The 12,298-nt window shown below is 40.7% G+C and overlaps 2 protein-coding genes and 1 long non-coding RNA gene across 4 annotated transcripts; 1 reads left to right on the forward strand and 2 right to left on the reverse strand.

The window, feature by feature from the left end:
- Positions 1–4,289: 4,289 nt before the first annotated feature.
- On the reverse strand, positions 4,290–4,692 carry LOC148154438 (uncharacterized). Its single transcript, XR_015766108.1, has 2 exons — positions 4,585–4,692; positions 4,290–4,369 (listed from the first exon to the last, which is right to left on the reverse strand). It is a non-coding gene; the product is annotated as an uncharacterized LOC148154438 (long non-coding RNA).
- Positions 4,693–6,767: 2,075 nt separating this feature from the next.
- Positions 6,768–7,943, forward strand: LOC106911979 (uncharacterized). Its single transcript, XM_088015712.1, has 3 exons — positions 6,768–7,016; positions 7,097–7,450; positions 7,560–7,943. Exons 1-3 carry the CDS (start codon positions 6,896–6,898, stop codon positions 7,697–7,699), a joined length of 615 nt encoding a protein of 204 aa, XP_087871838.1. The 5' UTR covers positions 6,768–6,895; the 3' UTR covers positions 7,700–7,943.
- Positions 7,944–8,942: 999 nt separating this feature from the next.
- Positions 8,943–11,830, reverse strand: LOC148154439 (Fc receptor-like A). 2 transcript variants are annotated; one of them, XM_088015619.1, is made up of 7 exons: positions 11,597–11,830; positions 10,719–10,754; positions 10,318–10,584; positions 9,999–10,244; positions 9,742–9,924; positions 9,508–9,591; positions 8,943–9,236 (listed from the first exon to the last, which is right to left on the reverse strand). In XM_088015619.1, exons 1-7 carry the CDS (start codon positions 11,625–11,627, stop codon positions 9,145–9,147), a joined length of 939 nt encoding a protein of 312 aa, XP_087871745.1. In that variant the 5' UTR covers positions 11,628–11,830; the 3' UTR covers positions 8,943–9,144. The 2 variants fall into 2 exon arrangements, with proteins under 2 accessions (XP_087871745.1, XP_087871746.1); XM_088015620.1 differs by having other exon boundaries at positions 8,943–9,233; positions 11,597–11,828.
- Between the last annotated feature and the right edge of the window lie 468 nt (positions 11,831–12,298).

The raw sequence follows: 12,298 nt of genomic DNA on the forward strand, positions 1-12,298 counted from the left end.
TATTTATGGGATGTTATGAGAAATCCAGCTGCAGTGTTTTCTGTTCATCAAGAACTTTGGTGCAGAGGAGAAAATAAAGATTTACAATAACCAAGATGACAGGAGACAAATGCATGAACACAATCTGAATCTGGTAATAATATTACTTTGAAAAAGTTTTAGTGATTGTCAGGACTGGGTTCTTGGGTTGTGCATTGTTTATTTCTGTGTTTCTCATTAGTTTGATCAGTTATATTCTAGTTTCCACTAACATGACAATAATGTTCTTACAATGTTTAGAAAATCAAAGGTCACCCCCAAATTTCTGGCTTCAAAAGTTCAGTTAAAACAAGAACAGAAAGGAACTGAACTACTTAATTCCTTTTGGCCATGGGTCCAAACACCATCACCGCAGCTTTATTACTGATAAATAACATATAATTATCAGACATTCAGGTTTGAAAGTCTGTTAGAAAGACAGAGGGTAAGTTTATGAAAAGTAGAAATCTGATGGGTTAATAAACAGATCTGGGGATCGTGTGCATAGATATGAAAAGAGACATCAGATTTATGGATAACTTGACCAGGTGGCAGCATGTAAATGGAAAAGAACAGAGGTCCAAGAATAAACCCTTTTTCTGGACACCAGAAGTAGGAGAAGCTGAACTTGAGGAATTACCAGAAGTTACAGAAAAAGTAACTTTTGGATTTGAACTACTTCAGAACAGTTTCTCCAACACCTCGCCGAAAATGTAGTCAACTCAATAGAATATCAGGATAGACTGTTTCAAACGCAGCAGAAAAGTTCAGGAGGATGAAGAGAGTTCAACAGCTACACTGTGGTACTGATGAGACCCAGACTGAAACTTGATCTGAAATGTAAACAGTAACATGTTGAAGATGCTGAGCAATTATGATCAAAATAAAATACAAATTCAAGCTACTCAAATAAGAGCAGAAATAATTCATAATATCAAATTGAAGTAAAACTTCTCACATAAACCTTTTATTTCCCAGAAAGTTACTTGAGTAAATGTAACCTCTGAACATATCACTAAAAAACTAAAAGCCTAACACATTAGAATTATAGCACTTTAAGGATAGTCGAATAACTTCTTCTTGTTAACAAGCTTAACCTGATATATTATCACGGATTAACTAGTGATCATTTATTATCTCCATCTGACAGCGTTACTCGACTCGGTTTAGAAGAAAATACTGTGCAAAGTTCGTTGCCTTTTGCTGGTTTGCTGCCTTGATTCTAACACAGATAGTCGGCCTGCCAGTGGGTGTGTCGCTGAGCGGGGAAAACAAGACTGCTCACTATCAGCCTGTAATCAGCGAGCTGTCCTCAGGAACAGGAACATCAAGAGTTTGAGTGGCTGAGGACGATGAAGCAGTGCAGGTGAATGGCACAAAGGACTACTGGGAATATAATGAAAACAGCCTGGAGACAGAGAAACCAAAGATTAACACTAAGCTAAGAAAACTGAGTAGAAATGCACAAAGAACAATAAACTAAGAAACTAAACAGATACTGTGGTAAGATCTGTTGATCAGTAATTCATGAACAGAAAATGACAATAACTGTAGAAAACAGTAACTGATAGAAAAAAAAAACGTTTAGCAAAGGGAATACAACAATAAACGATGAGAATAGACGTCAAGGAAAGAGCAGAAACTATGACGGATGAATTACCACAAACAGATAATGGATGGAGTATCCAAAACCTGGGCTCAGTTAACAGCTGTACATCAACAGATTTTTTCTCAAGTAAAAGTAAGAAGTGTCTATCCAAGAAATGCATGAAGTAAGAGTAAAAAAATATTTGCTAAAAAAGCAACTGAAGAACTAACCAAGAACATATGATTTAATATTTTAAAATGATGTCATCAGACAGACAAGAAGTACTGTGATGTGCACATGTTTTAAAGACTAAAATAAAATAAAATAAGACTTCATAATATTACTCAAGTAAAAGTAAAAAGTATGGTGTAATAAAACTATGCCTGAAAGTTCAATTTTTGCCAAAAAAGTTACTCAAATAAATGTAATTAGAAACGATCTGCTCCAAGACACTTTGAATTTGAGTGTTACGTCCACCAAGGGCACAACATACTTGAGGACACGAGACAAAAGATGAGGGTTCAACAAAATATTTTATTCATAAATTCTCTTCACTTTGTTTTTCTTAATTCAGGTTCTTCTGATTTTCTGTGAAGAAAATGGCATTCAAACCCTCAGATCCCGTGTCCCAAAGAAAAATACAAAAAAAACAAAACCCCAAAAGTATTAACAGAAAGTTGGACCTGGTGAGCCGGTCAAACAGAACAAAACGGTACAGCAGGGGGCCAACCCTATACAGGGCCGTTGAAGCCCCTACTAGTACCGGACTAAAAATAAAAAGAACCGAATGCAAAAGAAAGATCGAAAACAGGACAACCGGTCCCACCAGGCCAAAATCACAACGAAAAAACAAACAAACAAAGGTTAACAAAGATACCGCATGGCAAGCAGGAAGCCTCAGCTGCGGCCCACAGCGGCTGGTTTAGCGCACACCGCGCCTGGTGGTGGTGGAGTGAGCGGAAAGGCGGAGCCCAGGCGGGAATGGAGGGGAGGCTCCCTACATGCCGAAAGCCAGCCTATTTATAGGCGGACCAACAGCACCACAAATTAACGTAATTAAATGTCCAAAAAGAAATTATCCAAACTCCAAAATATATTTACAAAAGGTCATTTAATCAAGGTCTATAAGAAAACAAAAAAAAAGAAATAGACAAAAATCATAATGTGCCCGAAGCACATAACATTGAGTCATATGGATTTGACTTAGAACTGGCTTTGTTCAGTGTTGTTTTTGTGCAATAAAAATACTGAACTGTTATACAGATCAATATACAGATCTAAAATTATTACATATGTTTCTGTCCCATATGTAAATGACAGAAAGGGGAGCACTGGCACATTTTTCCACTTAAATCACTGCATACTTGAGATGGTGAGGAAGAAACTGCAACATGGCTGCACCAAGTCTACAAGTTACTCTGACAGGAAAATATCTTCAAAGTATCACTGATGTGGAAAACATCCAGATGTGAATCTCCTAATTTTGTCACCTCAACCTTAAAAAATTTCTGTGATTTTTTTTGTCACAAACCTTTGACTTTATAATCTTATAAAAAGTTAATTTTGAAAAAAATTCTAACTTTTGTATGTCAGATAATATCTCAGTTTTAACAGAAAACTGATTACTTTAATGATTTATACCTTTTTTACGCAAATTTTCTCGGCCAATATTCTTTTCTCTTAGGTACAAGGACCATAAAACCCCTTCATATCTTTGGAAAGAGACACAAGAGAAGAAAAGCAAAAAGGCTTCATGAAAATGATTCTGATATTTAAGGGCTTTAGTGCAGGATACTAACAGAAATGTGTTGTAATTTGAAATCCTTCATGAGTTATGAGGCCATTCAAAAACCTCTGGTGTGAGAGTCCAGAGTGAAATCACCACAACACAGTGTGTGTGTCTGTTTCTGAGAGAAATGCATTTGTTAATGTGAGAGGAGCAAACCGTAAGAAGAGAGCCATTCACCCAATCAGCATCGTCAACCTGGTTGGAGCTCCTCCTCCTCCTCCAGGTGAGAGTTTGTCTCTGGATCAGAACCAGCAGCTCCTGGTTCTGGATCTCAGATCAGATGATGATGATCTTCAGTGGGATCAGACTAACTCCTGGTTCTGTTCTGCAGGTCGAGGACACATTGGACTGATTGTGGCGGCAGTGCTCTTTGCTGCTGTTGTCGTCATTCTAGTACTTGTTAATTGGGCTTCTCTGTTTGTTTGGAATAAGAAGAAGAATCTCTCTCCTCCTCATGATGAAGCTGTAAAGCCTGATTTTTAAGGCAATCAGAAATTACACACACACACACACACACACACACACACACACACACACACAAACACACACACACACACACACACACATATATATATATATATATAATTTGTAAATAAATAAATTAATAATTTAGTTACATTTGTAATTTATTACAGTTTATTTATTTGTATATAAATAAACAAATAATTGTTTATTTATATATATAGGGGCTGCACAGTGGTGCCGTTGGTAGAGCTGTTGCCTTGCAGCAAGAAGGTTCTGGGTTTGATTCCCAGCCCCGGTCTTTCTGCATGGAGTCTCCAGGTTCCCCGGTTTCCTCCCACAGCCTCTCCAAATTGCCCCTAGGTGTGTGTGTGGTTGTTTGTCTCCACACACACACATTTAACAGTTGTAGAATGAATCACGACAGGAACCAGGATTTGCATTGATTTATTCCTGTTTAGAACAAAAACATATTCAGCAGCAGCTCCTGGCTCTGGCTCTCCCACACACACCTTTACCATCCAAAAGAACAAAAATAAAATAACCATGTTGGCACGGTAAACTGAATAAATGCAAAAAACGTGGGAATTAAATACCCAGAACAGTGCTGTGCTAAACATCAAAAAGTTAACCAACTATTTACAAGTTATGAGTTGAACAGCATACTTCTTCTCTTTACATTTTGAATATTTTAATGTACAAGCAGAAGACAACTCTGTGCGCTTACCTCTCCACAGCGCAGCTTGGCGCGAACTGAGGAGGGCAGCGGGAACACACAGGATGTGACACGGAGACAGGAAACAAGAAAATAAAAGCTTCTCCACCAAAATAAAATACAATTCAAAAACCAAGGAAAAACAAATATGGGGATGGATTTGGGGCCACATTAGGATCCAAAATAAAACAGTATAAAACAGAAATAAGTGCAAAGGTGACAGCAATCATGTAAATTCAACAAGGTGTTTTGAGAAGGTTCATCAAAACAAAAAAATTAAAATTAACTCAGCTACACACACAGCCGCCTTAATCCAGCCGCCTTAATCCAGCTTCTAAATCGCAAATCTATCTATTTAGAAATAGATATGACAGAAGATCTGCTTAGACAGCTACCTGGGCCGATCCATGGGTGAGTACTAAACACGCCTACACACACACACACACACACACACACACACACACAGCAGGGGAGGATGAAAAAAGAACAGGCTGTTCTCCTGTAAATATTTTTACATTATTTTAACTCCAACTATTTTCAAGCTAAATAATAAAATTTGGAAACTGAACGTTTAAATTGAAAAACAGGAAACATGAAGCGGAGATCCTGATTTGTTGGAGAGATTAAACCTTTTTGAGGACAAAATGTTTTTAGGTGTAAATTATAGTTTTCTACTCTCAGCTATAATAAAATACATCAAACATTTTTAGTGCAAACTGGGCTGAAGAATGTTTGATACACGATTCAAGGTTTTTTTTATCTGACAATCGATCATCTAATACGGAAGAGGATTAGGGCCACCGAAAAAAAATATAATTATGAGATTAAAGTCAGAATTTTATATATATATATATATATATATATATATATATATATATATATACTTTTTTTTTCTGTGGCCCTAATCCTCTTCTGTAAATTGCAGGTCATCGTTTATGACTTTAAAAACAGGAGTAGATTTAATATTTCCCAAATTCGGCCAAAGTCTTGTACATGACGGTCTGAAATTTGATTTTAAAAAGAGTCCGAGTTGCTTTTCAAGCCTGAAGGAGAATCGATCCGTTCAATCCCAGATGATTGGAGCTCATCCAGAAACCTGGGAGTCTCTGGACAGAGCCCTGCTTTTACTTTTTCTCTTTTAATCAACTTAATCAACTTTACTTCCTAGATATTGGAAATTTTACATATATAAGTGCAAAAAAGACAGTTGTCCATTTTTGACTGGATAAGATTTATTACCGAAATATTCCGACATAAAACAGGAAATTTATATGTAACATCAGAACAAAACCACAAGTTTCCAGATTATAAATTAGACATTTGAGACAGAAATACCAGAGGTTCAAACGGGTTCTCCTTTTCTGGGTCAGAACTCCCGGGTCCAAACGAACGTCAGGAAGTAAAAACACAATAATATGCTGAATAAAAATGTTCTTTAAAAAACCCCAGAAAAAGTCCGTTAAAGTAATTAAATGTCCTAAAATCCAGGTTTCCTCAGTTCAACTCTGTTCTCGTTTCTCAAGAACCCATAAATCTTTGGGTTCATTAAATCCTGAGCTTCCATCTTCCTAGTGAAACCAGTTTCCACCCAAACTTTCCTCTCTGACTCTCGTCCTTCTCTCAACCAATCAGCAGCTTCCAGCTCACCGCAGGCTGGGTCCTTCACTCCGGAGATTTCTGTCAGGCAGCTGGTTGGCCACCTCAGGCCACCTGAGCAGATGACGGTATTAACCACGTCTGCAGTGGATTGTAACAACTTTATGAAAGGGCAGAAAATATGTTCAGTAAAACGTGAGAGTCAGAGAAGAAAATCACACAAACAATAAAAATAAACTTGACTTTATGAATAAAGTTGATATAAAACACCTCAAATATTCGCTGCATGATAAATTCACACCTGAGACGGTGAGAATCTGCATCATGGCTGCGTTGGGTTTGGACCAGGAAATGTTCTGATCCAGGTCCAGTTCTGACTGGACTTTATCCACATATTCATTTTACCACTTGAACCTTTTCAAAGTCTGTAATATATTGTAAATGTCAGGATATTTCAGTTTTTAAATGCAGAAATTCAGTTTTTTTCAATCATTTTAAATGTTTATGTTAAATTGCTTCACTTGCAGATTTAAAACTTTTCCACGAGCAACAATATCCAAGTTTTTTGTTTTAAATGTGACATTGATTAAAACATTTCATAGTTTCCTGGTGGAACCAAGTGAAGGTTCTGTTGAAGTTCTGATTCCTATAACATTCATCAACACATATTTACAGATATTAATGACCTGGACTGGTTAATCCATGTCTGCCTGTCCTTGCAGCTTCCATGTACTTGGTCTCCAAACTGTCCTCCGTCTGTCCAACGGTGTCCTGCGTCGCAGACATGGCAACCCGTCTCTGTTTGCTCCTGGCTCTCTGCATCGTCCTGTCAGGCTGTGAAGCAGCAGGTCAGTTCAGACCAATGAAACCAGTGAAGATGGAGCTGATTCTCTCTAACCGCTCTGCTCTGTTCGCTCCTCTCCTGCAGATCCTGTAAACATCCCAGCAGAACCTGGACAGAACGTCACTCTGACATGTAGAGCTGGCAGGAACAGCATCGTTACAGCTGTGAGGCTGACCAGAGACGACCTGGACCCACGATATGTGCTGCTCTACAGGGATGAGCAGATTGATGAAGAGCAGCAACATCCACAGTACAAGAACCGAACCAAACTCCAAAACTTTATTAGCACTGATGGAGAAATTAATCTGACTTTAAACAGTGTGACAGAGAAGGACAGTGGAGAGTATGAGTGTCGAGTCATGACTGAAATAAAGAGCAACACACGCAGGAAGAGAGCCGCTTTAGAAAGCACCATCATCCACCTGAGGGTTGATCCAGGTGAGAGTTTGTCTCTGGATCAGAACCAGCAGCTTCCTGGTTCTGGATCTCAGATCAGATGATGATGATCTTCAGTGGGATCAGACTAACTCCTGGTTCTGTTCTGCAGGTCGAGGACACATTGGACTGGTAGCTGGGCTGGTGGTCGTTCTGGTCGTTGTTCTGGCTGTGAGTATCTGGAAGAAGATGAAGACTCCCTCTCCTCCTCCTCTTCGTCGTGATGAAGCTGTAGAACCTCTTCAGGTGTAGCTAACCGCTGTGACATCATCAGACCATGTTGCTGCTCTTCCCTCCGTTTCCATCTTTAAAACTCGGACATGAGGAAAAGTTCTGGATCTCAGCAGCTGGTTCTGTTCTGCCGCTAGGGGGCGCCACATGCTGAAGCTCTGCTAGTCTTCACTGTGAACTTTGTTTTCATAATGTATACATTTCTGTATATATCTGTAGATTATTTATAAAAAAATCTTTGTATAAATAAATTTTTTTCCAAGTTCCTTGTGTTCTGATTAATTTTTGCTCCCTGCATGAATCTTTGTTCATCCAGAGGTTACAGTTTTTCTCAAATCATTTCTGATATTTGCAGAACAGTTGGTGCATTTTTAAATCAATCCATGCATCAAAACACATGAATAACCTGCAGAATCCAGTTTCTTTCTCTAAATCCTTCATCTGTCAAAGTTAAACATCCGTATCAGTGAACATGTTGTTTCCTCAGAGTGATAAATTCTTGTTTCATTGAGTTCAGATCAGACATTAAACAGAGACTCTGGAGGAAAAATCTGATGAACAGGTTTGATAACTACTGATGTAAATTGTAGAGATCAATAGTCAGAAACTGGACAAGATTCACATTTATGATTTTACTGATTTACCTGATGATGTACAAGAGCATTTTTAACTTGTTGAAAGTAGCAGGAAGCTGATTGTAGCTGGACATCAGTGACACAATGATGTAAATATTAAACAAGTTTTAGAGAATTTCTCTTCTGCTGTGAGAAACGAAGCAGAGCTTCTGAGACAAACTGTTTCTGTTGGTGGAGGTTTTGTCTCCCCCTGGTGGCTGATTAGTCACATCATTAGTTCATCTCCAGAACCAGTGATGTGACCCAACCAAACAGCAGTGAAGTTACATTAAAAATGTCGAATCAATCGTCCAGAATATCAGCTGAATTTAAGTTTAAATGTTTGCAACACTTTAAATGTTCTCGTGTTAAACCTGATCAGGTGAGTTTAGGATCAACCAGCAGCTATGAAATATTCTCAAAGTTACCTGAAATATTAGCTGGGATTAATAATAACTTATTCAAAAATTGTGGTTGTAGTACCAGGTTCCGGTCACCAGGTGGCAGCATGTCAGGCCTGCTGATGGAGTCACGTGATGAGTGGCAGCAGAAACTCATCGGTTGTTTCTAAACCCTGCAGTAAGATGTTGTGACCTTTGACCTCCTGTCAGAGAAAGTCTGGGAGGGTGAGAGCCAGAACCAGAACCGGGTCAGAGGGTTTCATGCTGTTTATTTATTCCAAACATGATTGTAGTATAAAATCCTGCACAAGAACAAGGAAAGCAAAACACACATTTATCTTAACATGCTTGAAAAGAAACTGTGGACCAGATGTTAAAGGTTTGGAAAGCAGCTCCAGAACTTTCTGCTGTGTTTTCTGGAGCTGGAAGAGAAAATCTGGACCAGGTTCCCTCAGACTGGAGCCGCTGTGGCTCTGCAGACGATCTGTCCCTGGAGGACGTCTGTCCTCAGCGCTGAGTAGAGGACACATGTAGAGGTTCCTGCTGGACAAACAGTCAGGTTAGTGCAGCTCTGATCCTCTCTGAGCTGCAGGAAGTGAGTCATCAGCTTCCTGGACCAGCGTACAGCATGGAAATACATCTATAAGCTTCTTTATCCATAGAGAATAATAATGTCTCAGTAAAAAGTGAAATGATCTGTTGTGAATCAGCAGATAAACAGATAAAAATCTTTCCTGTCCAGCAGAAAACGAGAAACATTCTGTGTTTGATTTAAAATAAAAAGTTTTAACTTTTACAGGATGTGAGGAATTACCTCTGCTGCTCCTGATTGGCTGCAGCTGGTTAATGAAGGTTTTCAGTTCTCTCATTTCCTTTCCTCCATCTTTTCCTTCTTCAGCTGAAATAAACAGAACAACCAGCAGAGCTCATCAGAGTGACTGTCATTAAATCAGTCTGCAGGTAGTGAAACAACAAAACATGCAAAACGAAAAGGTTAAAATGCATGTCTGTTAAAAATGAATGAAAAAAAACTAGATTCAAGGCTCACCTTCAGGTTTCCTGCAGAAACATCGTCTCACCAGAAGAACCAGAAGAATTAATGAGAGAAAAACCAGAGAGATAAAAATGGCAGAAATGACTGTGATGGTGGGAAAAGATGAACCAGGAGGAGGAGAGATGGAGGTTATGGTCAGTGGAGTGGATGGAGGAGGAGGAGTGGAGGTGATTCTCCCTGAAATGAATCAAAGGTAATAATTTATTTCTTGTCTCCTGATGAAGGTTGAAGCAAACAGAGAAGCTGCTGACCTTCCACAGAGATCCTGCTGGATGGAGACTCTCCCTGACCGCTGATGCTGCACTTATAGAGGCCTTCATCAGAGCTGGAGACATGGAGGAGGGTCATGTGACCTGATGGTCCATCACCAATGAAGGAGCCATCTTTATAGAAAGCAGCTGGGAGGTTGTGGGCTGGACTCTTTGCTCTGCAGCTCAGAGTGACGTCATCTCCCTCCATCACAGGGAGGACAGGACTCTGCAGGATCACTGATCCACCTCAACACAGAGACAAACTACAGCATTTCATCCATTTCCACACAGCAACACTAACTCCACAGTCTGATCTTACCAGAGACAGAGAGCTGGATGCTGCTGCTGCTGCTGGAGGATCCAGACATGGACTCACACCAGTACAGGCCAGAGTCCCATGGGAGAAGGTAGATCAGGCTGCAGGAGGAACCAGCTGGTTCCCCCCAGTCCTCACACTCAGCTCTGGTGTCTCTGCTTGTGTTTCTCCTCACAGTTCCTCCATCAGAGCTGTTTTCATCCTCACAGATCAGAGTCACTGATTCTCCTTGGAAGAACTGAGATCTGCTGGGACTCACAGTCAGAGCAGCTGGAAGGAAAAACTTCTGCTTTTTATTTTGAAGAAAATAAATCTGACCATGAATCAAAATGTTCCTGTGTATTTATGTAAAACAGGTGTGAGGTTTTAAATGTGTAGAGAACTTGGATATAAAGTGAACCAACCTTGTGTTTTAGTGCAGCTCAGCACTGAGGTCAGAACTGCAGAGAGAATAAAGAATCCTGTTGAATGAACTAAATCCAACATGTATCTATAAATATCCACAGTAATTCGGTTCCCGGTGAGGGTTGGACTCCAGCAGTGCTGCTGTTTGTCACTGGTTCTGTTCATCACTTTGACAAACAGAACCTCTAGACCAGCCGAGGTGTTGATGGATCTACAATGAAAGATGACTAATAAACTGGAGCTGCTGTAAATGAATAATCTTTAATTTTCCAGGCCCTGATTGTCTGGTTTGTCTCTGCAGAGACTTTTTATGGAACAGTCAAAGCCTGTAAAGCAGCTGATGTGGTTTTACTGCTATGAGACCAGAGGTTATTATTAGGCTCTCAGCTTGGGGCCGAAACTCTCTGGTTAACATTCAGTTCTTCACTAATCTTCCTTCTCAGATCAGAGTCTGTGAACTCAGAGGTTCCTCCTGGTCGTGTGCTGAGCTTCCTCTGGTTCTCCAAGCCTCTCAGCTCCTCCAGCAGCAGGAAGGAGGGATGAAGGATCCAGTCGTCTCTCTGCTCATCATTACTGCATGTTGCACCGACGGCTGTTATGGTGGAAACTACAACATGGCTGCACGTCTGACATGAAGAGCAAATCCATCAGAACTGATGGCTTTAAGCTTCAGATTCACACAAACATGGAAAAGATTTAAACCTGTTCAGATCCAGAGACATTAAAACCTTTTTCTGCTCCTCTGGTCTAAATACGACTGAAACCGTCTGAACTTCCCGTTTCCTCTGTGAATGAATCTGTTCCTGTCTAAACTCCTCAGCTCGTCCTCAGAGGTTGAACTAGTTTAACCAGCAGCAGGTGAACAGTTTGTACTCACTGAGCAGGAACCTGGCAGATGTTTCCTCCATGGCTCTCAGACATCAGACTGTTTTCATCAGGTTCTGTCAGAACCGCAGAGTCGGACCCTCCTTCTTCCTGAGAGGCTTTAACAGACAGATCAGTGAACCAGATGGAGGGAAGTCAGAGCTCATGGTGGACCTGACAGGAAGTAGATCAGGTCAGTGGTTTTACTGGGTGGTGTAGAACCGGGTGGTGTAGAACCAGGTGGTGTAGAACCGGGTGGGGTAGAACCAGGAGGTGTAGAACCGGGTGGTGTAGAACCAGGTGGTGTAGAACCAGGTGGTGTAGAACCGGGTGGTGTAGAACCGGGTGGAGTAGAACCAGGAGGTGTAGAACCAGGTGGTGTAGAACCGGGTGGGGTAGAACCAGGAGGTGTAGAACCGGGTGGTGTAGAACCAGGTGGTGTAGAACCAGGTGGTGTAGAACCGGGTGGAGTAGAACCAGGAGGTGTAGAACCGGGTGGTGTAGAACCAGGTGGTGTAGAACCGGGTGGTGTAGAACCGGGTGGAGTAGAACCAGGAGGTGTAGAACCGGGTGGTGTAGAACCAGGTGGTGTAGAACCGGGTGGTGTAGAACCAGGTGGTGTAGAACCAGGTGGTGTAGAACCGGGTGGTGTAGAACCGGGTGGAGTAGAACCAGGTGGTGTAGAACTAGTTGATGTAGAACCAGGTGGTGTAGA

This window comes from Poecilia mexicana, unplaced genomic scaffold, assembly GCF_051168715.1.
Source record: "Poecilia mexicana isolate PSO_F unplaced genomic scaffold, ASM5116871v1 scaffold_18, whole genome shotgun sequence".
NCBI classification, from domain to species: domain Eukaryota; kingdom Metazoa; phylum Chordata; class Actinopteri; order Cyprinodontiformes; family Poeciliidae; genus Poecilia; species Poecilia mexicana.